Here is a 16,890-nt window from a genome sequence, read left to right on the forward strand (position 1 = left end):
AAGGTTTTATAATTTGGCAAAAAACCCAAAACATATTTTAAATTTAAAAAATTGCAAAATTTCAGAAATTTTTGAAATATCAAAGAATTTCTACAATTACAAGAATTTTTAAAATTCAAAAAATTTGCAAAAATGTCCAGGAGAATTTTAATTTTGAAAAATTTGCAAAAATGTCAAGAAGAATTGAAATTTTAAAAAATTTGCAAACATGTTGAGGAGAATTTAAATTTTAAAAAATTGCAAAATTCATAAAGTTGCAATTTACAAAATTTGCAAAAAAAACAAAGTTTAATTGTTTTTTATTTTTTTTAATAATACTTGAATTTGAAAACACATATAGATAATATTGCTTACTCATTATTTTTTAATGTATTTACACATGTCAATCATGTTTATTAATCCAGCACGTTGTCAATTAAATGAATCCATCCACACAGAATTAAAATCAGTATTTTCTTCCAGATTAGTCTTTTTGTAGATGTAGTTATCTTCTGTAAAACTTGAGGTAGCAGATACTTGATCCAAACTGTGACATCAGCAGTTGGTGAATTTCCCCTAAAATAGCGAATGTATCATTGCGTTAAAGGAGGGTTCTGGTTTCAGGGTGCTGAAGTTTCTCTTAAAGAGACGGTACAGTTTTAAAGACAGCGCTCTGAGATGAGTTAAGATGTTTCTGAGCTTTGAGAATGTTGATCCGTCTTTTGTTCCAGATCCTTCCGGGCGTCCGGATCATCATCGCCAACCCAGAGACAAAGGGACCAATGGGAGAGTCGCACCTGGGCGAGGTTTGTCTGAGCACCAGAGGATTCTGGGTCACAGCAGACCAGGCTCCGCCCTCTCTAACACCTCCTTTCCTGCTCCTAGATCTGGGTTCACAGCGGACACAACGCCAGCGGGTACTTCACCGTCTACGGGGACGAGGCGCTGCAGTCCGACCACTTCAACTCCAGACTGAGCTTCGGGGACACGCAGACCGTCTGGGCCCGGACCGGATACCTGGGCTTCCTCCGCAGGACGGAGCTGACTGACGCCAGCGGAGGTGAGGACGGGATGGGTGGGGTAACGTCAGAGTATGATGGGCGGGGCTGACGGCGAGCTTTAACGCTCTCATACGCCTGAGAGGACGGGATCAAACCACTTCAGGGCTGATCTGGTGTAGGGGGGGTCTTAGTCTGGGTCTCTGTGGAGGGTGAAGGTCTGGATCCTGTGGGAGAGACTTTTCCTCGCTGACGAGTAAACGTCTGACTCTGTGTTTTCACCATCAGGTGTTTAACGAAAGAATGAGTCAGAAAAATCGGATTTTCATCGTTTCTCTCTTTTGTTTTTATTAGCTTTTATTAGCTTCTTTAGCTTTCATTAGCTTTCATTAGCTTCCATTAGCTTTCATTAGCTTTCATTAGCTTCCATTAGCTTTCATTAGCTTCATTAGCTTAATTAGGTTGGTATCACGATTGTAGAGCTATTTTAATGAGCTCTTAATCATTTCTGACACCAGCCAACAGAAAACAACAAAGTTTTTTAAAGCGGCGGTACAGACAGAGGAATAGGAGAAGAGCCAATAAGTGTAATTTTTAGGTTAGGCCATTTTTCCCAAATTTTTTTTATTATTTTGACTTCAAAGTCAGAGTTCAGAGAATAAAGTAAGAATTTTCAAAAAAAAAAAAGTTTTGTAATTATTTTTTTCTCTAATTCTCAAAATTTAAAAAAAAAAAAAAAAAATTCAAATAAATTCAGAAAATTTTAAAACTATTTTCTCAGAAATCTGTCTTTAAAACTATAAACTTTTTTTCCCTCAAAAATTAATTCATTGATTCTAAGAATTTTCACCTTTTCCCAAAATCTTGGACTAGTTTTTCAAAATCATTATTTTCATCTTAACATGTAATATTTTTTTTTAATTTTGTAATTCTGACTGAAAATTGGTAATTCCGCCTTTATTTATTCAAATTTGGGACTTTCCTTTCCCCATTTCTTTGACTTGAATATGACTTTTGTTTCACAATACTGACCTCAATTTTTACACTTTTTAAGTATAGTTTGTCTAAACACCCAAAAAAAAATTTTTCAGAAGCCCCATGAATAAAAATGAATAAAAGCTTTTTTTTCATTGGGCTAGTATTTTTTCATTTTTTTTGTTTGTATTCTGATATTTCTTTCTTTTTCTTTTTTTTTTATTCTGGTTTTGAGCTGAATTTTCATGAAATTCTTACGTCAAAATAAGAATCCTTTTTTTTTTTTTCCAACCCTTTTTTTTTGGAATGTGAGGCTAAATACATTTGTATCAGAAATTCAACTCCAATCTTTGTATTCTGACTTTTTTGGCTTGTAATTCTGACCTTTAGGTAACTTTAAAAAAAGAACATGGACTTTTTCCTTTAGATTCAGGCTTAGATCTGAGAATTTTCCTGTTTTTCTCTGAATCATGGTTTTTAATCTTAAAAAATCCTAACTTTTCTTTTTATTCTGACTTTTTGCCTGAAATTATGACTTATTTCAGAGAGATTTAATGTTAACCTTAGAAATCTAACATTACCCTCTGAATTCTTTCTTAAATCTGAGAAATCTTATTTTTTTTACTCCAAATTTAGACTTTTTTTCTGAGAATGACTTTAGTCTCATAATTCTGACTTCAAATTATTATATTTTTTAAAGAATTTATTTATTGTCATTAACTAGTGGAAACAAAACTGTCTCAGAAGCCTGAACTCTTTCTAACATACAAATATCAGTGCCATGGAAATTGTTATAACCTTCCTCCTAACTCCTAAAAACAATAGTTTCAAAAATGTAGACAGGCTTTTTGTAAAACAGAACTTTTTTGTGCCCACGTTATCCTTCAAATTACATTTTTGCTTTTATAAAAACAGCGCAGAAATCTTCTTTTATTCTTCTTGACGTTGTGTTTTTTAATAATTATAAACCAGTTTTTTCTCCGTCAGACTGAAGGAAACTCGACATTTTTAAAACATTTCAGTCAGACAGAACTCAGAACAATCTGTGACGTGTTTGTGTCGGTGTGTGCAGAGCGCCATGACGCCCTCTACGTGGTCGGCGCTCTGGAGGAGGCCATGGAGCTGAGAGGGATGCGTTACCATCCCATCGACATCGAGACCTCCGTCATCAGGACGCACAAGAGCATCACCGAGTGGTGAGCAGCAGCAACTACAGTTTTTTTTCTTTTTCTGTGTGAATTAAAAAAACGTCCTTCCAACCTTCGTCTCTTGGTCCTTTGTCCCCTCAGCGCCGTCTTCACGTGGACCAACCTGCTGGTGGTGGTGGTGGAGCTGGACGGCTCGGAGCAGGAGGCCCTGGACCTGGTCCCCCTGGTGACCAACGTGGTTCTGGAGGAGCACTACCTGATCGTGGGCGTGGTGGTGGTGGTCGACATCGGCGTCATCCCCATCAACTCCCGGGGCGAGAAGCAGCGCATGCACCTGCGCGACGGCTTCCTGGCCGACCAGCTGGACCCCATCTACGTGGCTTACAACATGTAGCGCGCCCCCTGGTGGGCGATGGGGAGAGGGACGGAGGATTGGGCACTGCAGAGACAGGCTGCTCATGAGTCGGCGTTAGCTGCACGAAGACGATTTAACGCCCTGAGTTTTGTCTAGCAGGGTGACGTGCTGCCGCCCTCTCGCTCCTGAAACCCAGTGGGTGTTTTTTTTGAGTTCAGACTGTGGATCCCAGAGCAGGAAATTCTCCCACTTTTTAACGACTTTTCACCAAAAAGTAGCGCTCGTTCAGCCTGCAGCGGAGAGTGGACAGTCGTCTGCGTAGCAACGATTCAGGCTGTGAATGAAGTGTGGCTCACGTTACGTTTTCCTGTTACATACTCGCTGCCGATTGGTTGGTTTGTTCATTTTTTAACATATCCTCTAGAAAAGGTGAAGGCTATTTTTGGAAAAGGATATTTACAGGAAACAAACCGTAGCAAAAACGATATTTTACGTTTGTACGATAAACGTCACAGAGCGCCATATGTTTTGATACGAGGGTGGGGTCTGAAGGAGCCAATCACAGCCGTCCTTTGGTTTTACAACAAGGTACGCCACGTTTGTGTCATGTTTGCTTGTTTTTTTAAAAAACCTAAGTGTTACTTTTTTATCCAGCCCGTCTCAGCAGGGACAAACTCACAGCCTTTAACTCCGTTTGTTTTTAACTCAGCTGACATAAGTTCATATCCTGTAAGTATGTACAAACAGAAACTGATTTAATTTATTTTCTTTCTCTTTTAGACGTTTATGACGAGACATTCGAGAATGTTTGGCTCTTGAATATTTGCTAATATAAAGAAAAGCAGTGAAGCGTTGAATTTTCTGAGTGAGACGCTCACGTCAGGCGTGTGACGGAGAAACCACGACGACAGACTTTATGAGAAGACGAGCGGAGGATTCACAGGAGGAAGCAGCTTTGAGGAGTTTTATCCAAGTTTAAAAATGAAGGAATCTGAACCAAAACTTCTCGTTTAGAAACATAAAAATCCATTTTTATTTGACTTCATCTGTAAAAATTAAACACTTTTTCTAAAGACACTCAGTGGGAAACGTTTACGACAAGTTAGCCCTCAGCTTGACACATTTTTAGCTGTTAAATTATGAATTATAACCTCATTTTTAAAACGGTGCAATCTGTAATTTATCGGGGAGAGATAATGTATAGTGAACTGGTTGTTATGCAGATAAGAATGTTGACAGGGTGAGCAAGATCTGTAGAAATTGTTACGTCATGTTGACATTTCTTTTCCCTTTTGGCCCTAGGAATTTGTTTTCCAGTAGTTCAAACCAGGGATAATGTATAGTGAACTGCTGGTTACACAGATCAGAATTATGACAGGGTGAGCAAGACCCTGATGCTAAACAGGACCTCTACATGAATACGTATGTTGCCTTCTTTTAACCTAATTTGGCCTCAAAATTAATGTTATTCTGACCAAAATAAGGGATTATGTATAGTGAACAGGCAGTTATGCAGATTAGAATCTTGACAGTGTGAGCAAAATCTGTAGAAATTATTACGTCATGTTGACATTTCTCTCCTCATTTTGGCCTGAGAGTGACTGTCACAGTAATTGAAGGCAGGGTTAATGTACAGTGAAGAGGTGGTTTATGCAGATTAGAATTTCAGCAGGGTGAGCAAACCCCAAGAGAACAGCAGGACTTCTCCAGGATTTTTTTTTTGTCATTTCCGCCCCTTTTTTCAGCCTAAAGACTGATTGTTACATTGATTCAAACCAGGGATTATTCATAGTGAACAGGCGTTATGCAGATTAGAATCCTGACAAGGTGAGCAGGAGACTCTGAAAAGTGAGCAGGACTTTTGTAGAAATACTGCTGTTGGCTTTTATGTCCTTAATTGGCCTTAACATTATTGTTATTTTGACTCAAATAAGGGATAATGTATAGTGGGGAGTTGGTTATGCAGATTAGATTCCCAACAGGGTGAGCAAGATTTTTAAGACTTCTGCAGGATGTTTGGTTGTCATTTCTGTCCCCATTTATCCCAAAGACTGATTGTTACATTGATTCAAACCAGGGATAATTTTTATTGAACAGGCTGTTATGCAGATTAGAATAATGACAGGGTGTGCAAAACCCTTGTGGTCAGTACATCTTCTCCATAAATAATGACGCTGACTTTTCCATCCTTACTTGGGTTTTTAAGTTAACGTAAATCGAACTCAAATAATAAAGGATAATGTATAGTGAACAGGCAGTTGTGCAGATTTAATTCCGGACAGGGTGAGTAAGACCTGTTGATGAACAAGATGTCTGTGGGACTTCCTGTCCTTGTTTAGCCCAAAGACTGATTGTTACAGGGATTTAAAACAGGGATGATGTAAAGTTAAAAAGTGGTAATGCAGATTAGAATCCTGACAGGGTGAGCAGGACCCTTAAAAGTGAGCAGGACTTGTGCAGAAATACTACTGTTGACTTTTATGTCCTTAATTAGCCCCAAAGTTAACGTTAATCTGACTAAAATAAGGGATAATGTAAAGTGAAGAGGTGGTAATGCAGATGAGATTCCCAACAGGGTGAGCAAGATTCTTAAGAGCAGCAGGACTTCTGCAGGATGTTTGTTTTTTTTCTGTCCCCATTTATCCCAAAGACTGATTGTTACATTGATTCAAACCAGGGATAATTTATAGTGAACAGGCTGTTATGCAGATTAGAATCCTGACAGGGTGAGCAGGACCCTTGTGGTCAATACATCTTCTCCAGAAATACTAATGTTGACTTTTCCATCCTTACTTGGGATTTAAAGGTAACGTTATTCCAACTCAAATAATAAAGGGTGATGTATAGTGAACAGGCAGTTATGCAAATTAAAGTCCAGACAGGGTGAGTAAGACCTGTCGGTGAGCAAGATGTCTGTGGGACTTCCTGTCCTTGTTTAGCCCAAAGAATGATTGTTACAGGGATTTAAACCAGGGATGATGTAAAGTGAAGAGGTGGTTATGCAGATTAGAATCCTGACAGGGTGAGAAAAACCCCAAAGATGAGCAGGATGTTTCTTTTCTGTCCTTAAATTAATATTATTCTCACTCCAATTAGGGGTAATGTATAGTGAACAGTTGACTTTTCTCTTGTTACTAAACTCACATTAAGACTAATAACTTGTTAACAAGTGTTAATGCAAATTAGAATCCCGACAGGGTGAGCAGGACCATGTATAAACAAGGCTTCACTATACGTTATTCTCATATTACCAGGCTGCTGTTTAAAGCAATGAACAAGTGGATACGAAATACAGATTTAAAGATGATTATTTATGTTTGGAGCACAGAGAAAGTCTGACATCAGCTCTTTAACACATGTGATCAGCTCGTTTATCAGATCCAGATTAAACATCAGTATCTCCAGTTCATTAAGGTAGATTTACGCCACAAACCAAAGAAAAGAGGATTGTACATATGTACCAAATCTATCAATAAAGATTTATTTTATCTAATATTTTATAGAAAGATTGATTAAAGGAGAGATGATGAGAAAGTGAAACAGCTGTTTGAAGTTTTAGGATGACATAATGCTCTTTGAATCAAACCAAACACTGAGCACCTTCAGGAAAATGTACACAAGCCTGCGCTGACACCCAGTGGTGGCTTTGAGAATTACACCATTAAAAGTTTCAGCTTTGACAGGTCATAAACTCTCTGAATATCCAGGGATGGTGGATGATTTTTTAAACTGGGATAAAACTCCTCAAACAGACGGACAGACCGACAGCAGGACTGGATCCTCTTCTTTTCACACCAGCGGCTGGGAAAAACCGAACCCTGGTCTTCACCGCCGAGCGTCCCCGTTCAGGCAGACCGGTTAGGAGCCGCTGCTTTTTGTACATAGCAGAAAATCCTTCATATTTTTACAGATCAATCAGGGCTCACAGCGATGTCACGGCGATGTCACAGCGATGTCACAGTGATGTCACGACTGAAGCAGGAAGCGTTTTCACCAGAGACCCTTTAACTCACCGCAGAGCTGTGAAGGAGGTCAAAGGTCGCAGGGAGGGGACCACGCTCGGTCCACGTGAGGAGGTTTTTAGAAAAAGACAAAAAGCACTTTCTTCACTGTTTGTTTCTCTTTCTTTAGCAGAAAATGTTCGTCCCCAGTCGTTTTTTTTAAAGGTTTTCAAAATGTCTTATTTGAGTTGATGCAAAGACTTTCATTAAATAAATATTTCAACAGTTTTGACAATAAAAAAAACAGAGTTTGGTGTTTTTTTCCTCTTAAATCAGTTCATTATTAATCTGTTCATCTGCTCATTCATCACTGAGTCTTTCTTTGAGACGTGAGCTGTTAGCATGACGCTAACAGCTTCACAGGATGAAAAAACGATTCTAGCTTCAGGATGTGAACGGCAACTTTCATCAACTTAACTGCAGCTGCGTGTTTGTTTTTTCAACAGATCGACCTCAAAACGATGAACCAGAGCGGTCAAAGTTAACGAGTGAGAGTCAGACTTTGAGTTCTGTTTGGGCCGATGTATGGTGAACAGGTGGTGATAAGGTGAGCAGGACGTTTCTGACCTCACTCAGCTTTAATGTTCTTGCTGGTGTCACCTCTTGTGGTTGAAGAAACTTCATAGAGATCAGCATATTAGCTAAGATGCTAACACAGGCTGCGCTGAAGTTGCCCGGATTGCAGGACAGTTGTTCAGTAGTTCCTCTGGCTAACAGCCATGATTCCCCACTCTGAGATTTTATTCTCCTCGTCATTTTCTCTTTAAAGAAAAAGTTTATTTTTCTCGTAAAACAACATTATTTTGTTAATATGAAACTACTTTTTTGATATATTAGGATTTTTTTCCCAATACATTAAATTAACCGGTGATGTTACATTTATTCTCAAAATTTGCAAATTTTCTGCAAATCTACATTTCATATTTTTAAACATCAACAACCTTATTTAAGTAAGTTCACAACTCCTATTTTGTAAATTAACAGCTTCATTCCTGTAGATAAATACTTTTTACAACCTCACTTTTAAGTTTACAGCTTCTTTTTTTTTCACCTGTACATTTAAAACCTCAGTCTTGCAAATAACGGCTAACTTCCTGTAAATTTACAACCTTTTTTTGTCAGTTTCTGGTCTTATGTTTGTAAAATTAATTCCCCAAAAATACATATCTATATTCTTTTTAAATAAATTTACAAGACTCGTACATTTTTGGCTTTTATTTTGTACATTTAAAATTCAATTCTTGAAAATTCAACGCTTCATTCCAGTTACCCCACAGTTTTATTCCCGTAGATTTACAACTGCGCTCATGTAAACTATCCTTTTGTAAATCTACAACTTAACCGTAAATTTAGATCTTTACGGCTTTATTTTGTCAATTTACAGCTTGATTTTTTTTTAGGTAAGATAGAAACAACTGATCCTTGAGGACAGTTCCCCCAGGAGATTAAAGCTTGGGTTAATGTACAATAATTTTTTAATGAATTTAAATCTGATCTTGTAAAGTTTCACCTTTTGTCTTGTAAATTTACAACTTTTTTATAAATTTAAAACTTTACATCCACCCGTACTTTTTGTAAACTTACCGTTTTTGCCTTGTGCAAAGACATCTTGAATCCAAAATGTACACCTTGTCAACAACATTTAAAAACAAAAGTTTTGCTGGTTCACAGCTTGATTATCATAAATTAATGGTGTTCGTTTTTTTAAATCACAACTTTATTCTTGTAAATAACTGGCGCTAAACTTCAGGGCCTCTGCTTTAGTTAGCTGTTAGCCTTAAAGCTACAGCGTGTCTTATTTAGTGGCGTCTATCAGAGCAGACTGGATAGAAAAAACATTATCACAGCCCTACGTGTGACTGGATTAGAAGAAGAAGAAGAAGAAGAAGAAGAAGAAGAAGAAGAAGAAGAAGAAGAAGAAGAAGAAGAAGAAGAAGAAAAAGAAGAAGAAGTCTGAGTAATGGAAAGTTTAACTTCAAACACAAAGAAAACTTGAGGACAGGAAACAGAGCGTCTGGTTGATACATTTATTTCCTCCATGTTAGCACATAGAATATATTTATATACATATTGCTAGCTAAAGCATCAAAAAAACAAAAAAACAAACAAAAACAAAAACATGTCAGGAGCATAGAAAATGTTAAGCCACGATGAGTAGTTTACATATGAACAGGAACAGAAGGTGACACTGCTTTGATTTCCGCTCGTACTCGCACAGTTTCCTGTCAAACACTCGGGTTATGGGCGACGATCTGACTCATCATCACTTTTTTTTTTTAATCCGAGCTGCGAACAGCGTCGACTGAAGTCCCAGGAAAAGGAAAAAGCATCATTGTCATATTGCATTTCTCTGAGGGAGTGCAAACACGTCTGTTTTTACATGAGCAGGGTTGAATGAAAAAGGAAGGCGCAGATACTCACACACCTTTACTCATGCAGGTGATAAAAAAAAAACAGGAATGACTTCCAAAAAGTTTCCACTGAAGAAAAATAAAAAAAAACTCTTCAGGGTGAAAGTTTAACGGCTGGATGGACGAATATAAAACCAGTCACAGGAAGTAACACAGCTCTGACGGGTCGTCACTGAAATATCTGGATTTTGAGGTTTGATTAAAAAATGTTGAAATGACACAAACAACAGGAGCTGATGAGAAAACAAAACGAGAACTAACAGTCGTCAGGAAGCCGAGAGGAAACCAGCTGAGATACTCGTGGATTCATTTACACTGTGGGAGGAGAAACTGATGGACACTGTTTATTTACACGTAGTGCATCGATGATGAAGGAAAGAAAAACAAAGATGGAGAAGTTTGACCGAAGAGGCTGCGAATGAGAACTTTACCAAATATCTGACGTCAGAGAGAACAGGAAGGAAAAGCTGAGCTGTACAGGTTTTTAAGTTTGAAAACAAAGATTTCAGAGAAAAAAGACCCAAACCTCTTCAGTCTTAAAACTGGAAAACAACAGTTACCGTAAAGACTCTAATAGTGGGTTTTTCCTTTTTCTTAAAAGTCTCCAAAAATTACTGTAAAATCTGAAATTTATTTCTGACAACTGATGATTTTCTGCTCACAAAGATCTAGAGCGGTAACATGTATAATAGAGGGACATTTTAATTCTTAATGTCTTAATGTCTTTTTTGAAAAATCTTTAAAAAAAAGTCAAGAAAGAAAGTCATAAAAAGTTACCGTAAAACTTTTGATGGTGGGCATTTTTGAGTCTTTAAGGTCTAACACATTAACCTTTCAATCCAGTGGAGAACTCCTAATTCACAAATATAACTTTAGGTGTGTGTCCTTTTAGTCATAGAAGTGTGGATCAGTGACCGTATAACTTGTAGTAGTAGGCAACCCTCATTTCTTCAACTTTTGAAAAGTTGCTCTCAGAAAATTTGCTGTAAAATTTAAAAATAATTCAACTTTTTCAGTAAAATAATACATATCCATCAAAAAAATAAACATAAAATGTATTTTTTTTTTAAAGTCTTGAAGTCGAGAGCAACAGTTACCGTCAAACTTCTGATAGAGACTTTTTAATTTTTTTTTTATTTTTACAGTTGTGAAAATAACAGATAGTATGCTCCTTTTAATTTATAAAGCCTCATAAAGTCTATAACATTTACCGTAATATTTCTAATAATGAGGCTTTTTTTTTCACGGCAGTCTGGAACAATTACCGTAAAACTTGTAATAAAGGGTAATCATCTTTTTTCATAAATTTTTGATTGTGGAAGTTGTTTATTTTATTATTGAAGCCTTTGAACAAGGTGCAGAGCTACCGGAATAAAATTGTGGTCTGATGCGCACATAGTGGTGAATTTTCAGGAGATGGGGTTTAATTCCCGAGAACGAATTTGTAAATTTACAGGGGTGAGGTTTTAAACGTACAAAGATGACGTTGTTTTCGATGCAGATTTGAGGTTTCGGTCCGTCAGCCTCTTTCGCTCAGGTTTGAAGAATCTAGTGACGTTACCCTTACATTTAGGTTTTAGAAATAAAACTTTATTTTTGGCAAATAAGCATCACATGATCGTAAGTATCAGGATTCAGAAAGATCGTGAGTTTTATGAACAAGAATTAGAGAAAACTTTAATATCATCAACTTTCACAGGATGCTTTATGATCCTTCGTTGTTAACTTTGAAAACAAAGTACAAAATACGAAACTTTATTCTGAAAGTTATGTCTCCTGGATGATGTTTCTCTCCTAACGAACAGATTCTTCCAATTTTACGACTTCATTTCAGTTCATTTGTGACAATTTTTACATATTACAATTTCTTTCTTATACAATTATAAGTTTCTCTTAACATGGATGCTTTTTTTGTTGAATTTGCAGCTTAAAAGAATACTACTTTTTTTTTAATTATGATTTTATTTTTTTCCAGATAAATTACGTCTTATCTTGTGACCATTTACAGCCTCATTCCTTTTCACAAACAACTCAGCGTTAAATCAACAACTTCTTTACCTGTAAATTTAATTTGTCATTTGTGTAAAGTTGTAACAGTGCTCTTGTAAACTTTTGTTTTGTAAATGTAAAACTTGACAAATTTACTTTTGTAAATTTCTTGTAAAGATTTACAACCCGATTCCTGTAAAATAACCCTTTTGGATTGTTAATTCATGACTTATGACTTTTTAACTACAGCTTTGTTTTTCTGAATTTACAGATTGACTTCAGTGGTAGAAATGCATGATATTGTAAAAACTTATTTTGGACTGATGTGTAAGTTTTCATTTTCCTGAAAAATATCAAAATTAAAAGACAAAGTGAAGATAATTTGGATATTCAATCGAGCTTAAAAAGAAAAACGTTTCTTTCTGAACTGGAGTTGAACAAAATGTTCTGCCCACTACAAGAGAATTTACGGTATTTATTCATCACATGTTCACAGAAACACAAACGGGTTAATTAACAGCAAACTGTAAATAAAAAAAAAAAAAAAAAAAAACAGAAAGAAAGGAGCGATGCGTCTGTACAGAGTAACTGGATTATTTTTCCTCCGTTCAGTTCGTCTTCATAACTGAGGAAACTGTCAAAGCTTAAAAAATGTCACACTTCTCAAAGAAAACAACAAAAACTGGCAATCTTATTGCCTTTTTCAAAAAAAAAACAAAACACAAAAAAGTTTCCAAGCACCAAAATGAAACATCACAGACACTCGACATTCAGCACAGGAAACACTCGAGAAAAGATTCATCTGATCTTTCACATTTGCATAATGTTTTATATTGGTCCATCCATCGTCACTGTCTGTTTTTACCGTAATGAATGTAGAAGAGACGAACTATGATTCTACCAACATGCATGAAGGAGGAGGAAGAGGAGGAGGAGGATGAGAAATAAAAAACAGAAACAGGCACTGACCACCAACTACAGCATAAGCAGTGAAAGAGTCTCAAAGCTAATCACTTCAGGATAAAAAAAAGATTTTTTTTAGTGTACATCACTATAAAAAATGACACGGGGAAATGTACATCACTTCTGAAGTTTGTGGGGGGGCGATGAAGGAGGGCGAGGGGGGTTTCTCAGGTGGACTGGGTGTAAGAAGTTGGCGTAGCTGATATCAGAGTTTCTTAACCTGCATTTCCTCTAACGGCCAGCAGGGGGCGTCTGGGACAATAAGGTTTGATTACGTAGGATTATTAACTTAGCGGCTGTTTTTCCAACGAGGTAAAGGTTTTTTTTGTAATTCATGAGCAACTCGTCTCCATCAATTCATAAATTACCGCAACTTTTAGAGGTAACAACAAAAATGTCGTCAACTTTTCCAGCTAAAAAAGTGCCAAATTAGTGAGTGACGTCCACGTGGCCACACCCACTTCTGATAAACAACCCCTGGTTTCAGAATATCCAATTTTTTTTGGCAATCTTAAAAAATTTGGGAAACTTTCGTGTGCAAAAAGTGAAACTCTCAGATTCAGCTCTCCACGTTCTCGTAAAAATTTCAGTCGATAGAAAGAAAACGAGCCCAAAATGTGCACAATAACATCAATTTGATTAATTATACTAATAACACACGGAAGATTAGTTTAGCCGACGTTTTTAAAAGCCGACTTCGTGACCCTGTTCCCAATAAGTGACGTGAGGACGAAAAGATTTTAGGTAGAAAAGATAAAAGGTGCCTTCCCCCACGGCGGCGTAAAAACAACATGAACGTCTGACGCCGCGTTCGCTAACAACATCTCATCGTGTTTTAATTCTCATGAAGCAGTGCCGGTTAAACGCTGCGATGATTTCCCTCCGTAGGATCGACGGTGAGTTTTTGTTACATTTACAGTAAGAAAAGTGATTTTTCTCTAAAAATTCAGGTAATAAAACGCTCATCGGTATTAATGCTCGTCTGTTACTAAACGTTTAAATAACACATCCTCTGACACCAGCTCAGAATCAGCACTTCAGTAAAAGATTAAAAAAAATAATCATCATCATCAATCTGTTCACAACTCAGAGAAAAACAAAGGATGGTTACGTTAAATAAAGAATAAAAACGGGAACAGAAAAACATCGGGTCCACAAAGTTTCCAGGAAGGCAAGAGAAGCAGGAGGGACTAGTGTGTGTGTGTGTGTGTGTGAGAGAGAGTGTGTGTGTGTAGGTTGGAGACACTGACTGACAAAAGGAGTAGGAAGAAAGAGCCAATGGCGTGCTGAGTGAGGTGAGAGGGGGCGGGGCTTGTTCATCTCTTCCTGCGGCAGGTTCGTTTGTGGTCGGCGTGCCAGTGCTCCTGCTGACACTTGATGGAGCAGTACGAGGTGTTCCAGCAGCAGTGGTACATGGCCTCCTCCTCGCAGTTATAACACTGCACACACACACACACACACACACACACACACACACACACACACACACACACACACACACACAGATAATCCCAGATTATAATCCCTGTTCATCTGAATTTCCCATAAATAAAAAAGCTCATTTGTCAAAGTTAAATGTTCTTTTAAACTTTGTTTAATCTCAATAATTTCTTTTTTTCCTCCTTGTTAAAAAGCTTCAACCTCGTACATTAAAGAGTTGGTAATAACTGATATATTCCTGAAAATTTCAGATATTTAAAAGTTAATTCTTCTTCATTAAATGTTGAATGTATTTTTTTAAAAATGTTTGAGTATTCACAAAAATTATCTTGAAACTTTCCAGAGTAACGATCTTACATCTGGGAAATACTTTAGCTCTCTACAAAGATCATTTTTAAACATTTAACTCACAAAAATGTTTCATTCTTGTTTGTTTACATTTTGTTCATACGTGACAATCCACATTTTTTTGATCATAGATTAATGTCTTCAGTAAAATCACATTTTTGCATTAAAAAATCGCTCATTCTACAGCGTAGAGAAGGAATCTAGAGTTTCTTCACATTTTTGGTTAAATCCAAAAAGTTTAAGGATTATTTGTATATTTCAGGGCTGCAATGACGACTCAATAAGTTCGATAAAATCAATAATTAAAAGCATCGACAACATTTTTACATTATAGATGTGCCGTGCTGCGCCATTACTATATTAGTTTATCTTTGGTTTATTTTTTGTCGTCCTTCTTTTTGGTTACTAGTTGAAGGTGCATTGCCGCCACCTACTGGACTGGAGTGTAAATACCTGGGCTGCAGGGCTGAATGTGTCACATGTAAACAGATCAGCGTGACAGAGGAGAAGCATCTGATCAGTTTCATTTTAATCAATTATGTTGTTTCTTTGTTATTGTCATTAAGCAAACAATAGTCATCAACTTCTAAAATAATCGTTAGGTGCAGCCCTAATGTCCGTACATACACATTTTTCAGTTTATTTGTTAACATTAAATTTCATAAACTCATTCTCAACACATGACATGGCTCTATTTATTAAGTCTTCATCGTTTTTTTGGAAATTGATGTTAAATCTTGATTCTCCATGAGTATAAAAAATGTATCTTGTATGTAATCGTAAAAATTCTGACAACTTTTTGATTAATCTAAAAAAAATCAAGATTAATCCTGAAATACTCACACACACACACACACACATATATATTTATATCTATATATATATATTCATATATCATATATTAGCTTTACATAGCAATGGGTACTGAATTAGGTCATTTTAAAGGTACCGACCGAATTCTGTCAAAAGTACCGGGTACTGATTCACGTAGAGCTTAAAGGTACCATGTTTAGGTACCTAAATTGGTCATGGGTAACTTTTACATTTGAAATGATACAGTACCGATGCACGGTACCTGGCCATCAGTACAAGTACTCAACAGTACCAATTTTTGGTACTTTTTTGTGTTTATGTGGTAAAAAATATCAATTTGTTTAATAATAATAATATTAATAATAATTTGATAAATAAATAATGATTAAATACATATTACACATACTATTTTTATACATAATATATTAAACATTTATAGTTATACATCATAAATAATATATATATATATATATTTCATTTTAACATATTTATTCTTTAATATCTAACCTTGTAATGCTGTGTTCATGTCCACCATGGAAAATTGGCTACTCTTCAACTCCCTCACAGTCAAGGATGTGTTTAGGTACCTAAACATGGTTCATTTTAATTTTGCGTGAATTTTTGACAGAATTTGGTCGGTACCTATAAAAGTACATAATTCCATCTCAAACCTAAACACATCGTCGTGACTGTGAGGGAGTGGAAGAGTAGGAGATTTTCCATGCTGCACATGAACACAGCATTATAAGGTAAACAAAATCAAACAAATTGATTTTTTTTAACCACATAAACACAAAAAAGTACCAAAAATTGGTACTGTTGAGTACCGGTACCGATTGCTGGGCACCGGGCATCAGTACCGCTTCAAACGTAAAAGGTACCCATCCCTAGGAATATATAGGTTTAGTTCTCTAAAAAAGTTTTTTTTTAAACCCTTTGTGTAAATTCTCAAAGCCTAGTTTGTTTCTTATCCTTTATTAATGTTCACTGTCAAACAAAAACTGTGAATGTTCAGTTAAATATTCATGTTTATTTCAATCAAATCTCAGTTTATTCTTGTCATTTCCTCTTATTGTTCACATGTCTTTTAATAAAGCCTTTGTCTATTCAAATAAATCTGTGTTTCCTGTTCTAAGTTTGCAGCTCTATGTGTGGAAATCTACATTTAAATTCCTCTTAATGTTATTTTGGGATGTGTTTTAAAGAGGGGTACCCACCCACTGCTTCTTCTTGGTCTGAGAGATGAGCTGTTTGTGCTGAGCCACCAGCTTCTTCACCTCCTCCACCAGCTCCTCTTTACACTTCTCCTTCACCTGCTTACACTTCCTCTCCATCTCCGCCTGGGCGCCCGACACCGCCTTGCTCACCGCCTGCCGCTTCTCCTCCTCCATCTCCGCTCGGAGCTGGAAGGAAACAGACGAGGGCGGTCTGAGGTTTGCTCACACACTGATACGCTTTAACACACACACA

General features: G+C 36.7%; 2 protein-coding genes across 5 annotated transcripts in view; one reads left to right on the forward strand and one right to left on the reverse strand.

The window, feature by feature from the left end:
- The window catches only part of LOC141804021 (disco-interacting protein 2 homolog C), a 148,087-nt gene extending 142,360 nt beyond the window's left edge, over nucleotides 1-5,727 (forward strand). For both annotated transcript variants that reach the window (XM_074688222.1, XM_074688223.1), the window contains 4 exons: nucleotides 711-785; nucleotides 865-1,039; nucleotides 3,025-3,148; nucleotides 3,242-5,727. In XM_074688222.1, the coding sequence (XP_074544323.1) occupies nucleotides 711-785; nucleotides 865-1,039; nucleotides 3,025-3,148; nucleotides 3,242-3,494 (627 nt within the window). In that variant the 3' untranslated portion in view covers nucleotides 3,495-5,727. The remainder of the gene's footprint in view (nucleotides 1-710; nucleotides 786-864; nucleotides 1,040-3,024; nucleotides 3,149-3,241) is intronic.
- Nucleotides 5,728-12,020: 6,293 nt separating this feature from the next.
- The window catches only part of zmynd11 (zinc finger, MYND-type containing 11), a 33,716-nt gene continuing 28,846 nt past the window's right edge, over nucleotides 12,021-16,890 (reverse strand). For all 3 annotated transcript variants that reach the window (XM_074688230.1, XM_074688229.1, XM_074688231.1), the window contains 2 exons: nucleotides 16,638-16,823; nucleotides 12,021-14,258 (listed from right to left, as the gene is read on the reverse strand). In XM_074688230.1, coding sequence (XP_074544331.1) covers nucleotides 14,136-14,258; nucleotides 16,638-16,823 — 309 coding nt within the window. In that variant the 3' untranslated portion in view covers nucleotides 12,021-14,135. The remainder of the gene's footprint in view (nucleotides 14,259-16,637; nucleotides 16,824-16,890) is intronic.

Source organism: Halichoeres trimaculatus, unplaced genomic scaffold, assembly GCF_033239565.1.
Source record: "Halichoeres trimaculatus isolate MK-OKI-2021-1 unplaced genomic scaffold, fHalTri1.1 fHalTri1_scaffold_15, whole genome shotgun sequence".
Classification (NCBI taxonomy): Eukaryota; Metazoa; Chordata; class Actinopteri; order Labriformes; family Labridae; genus Halichoeres; species Halichoeres trimaculatus.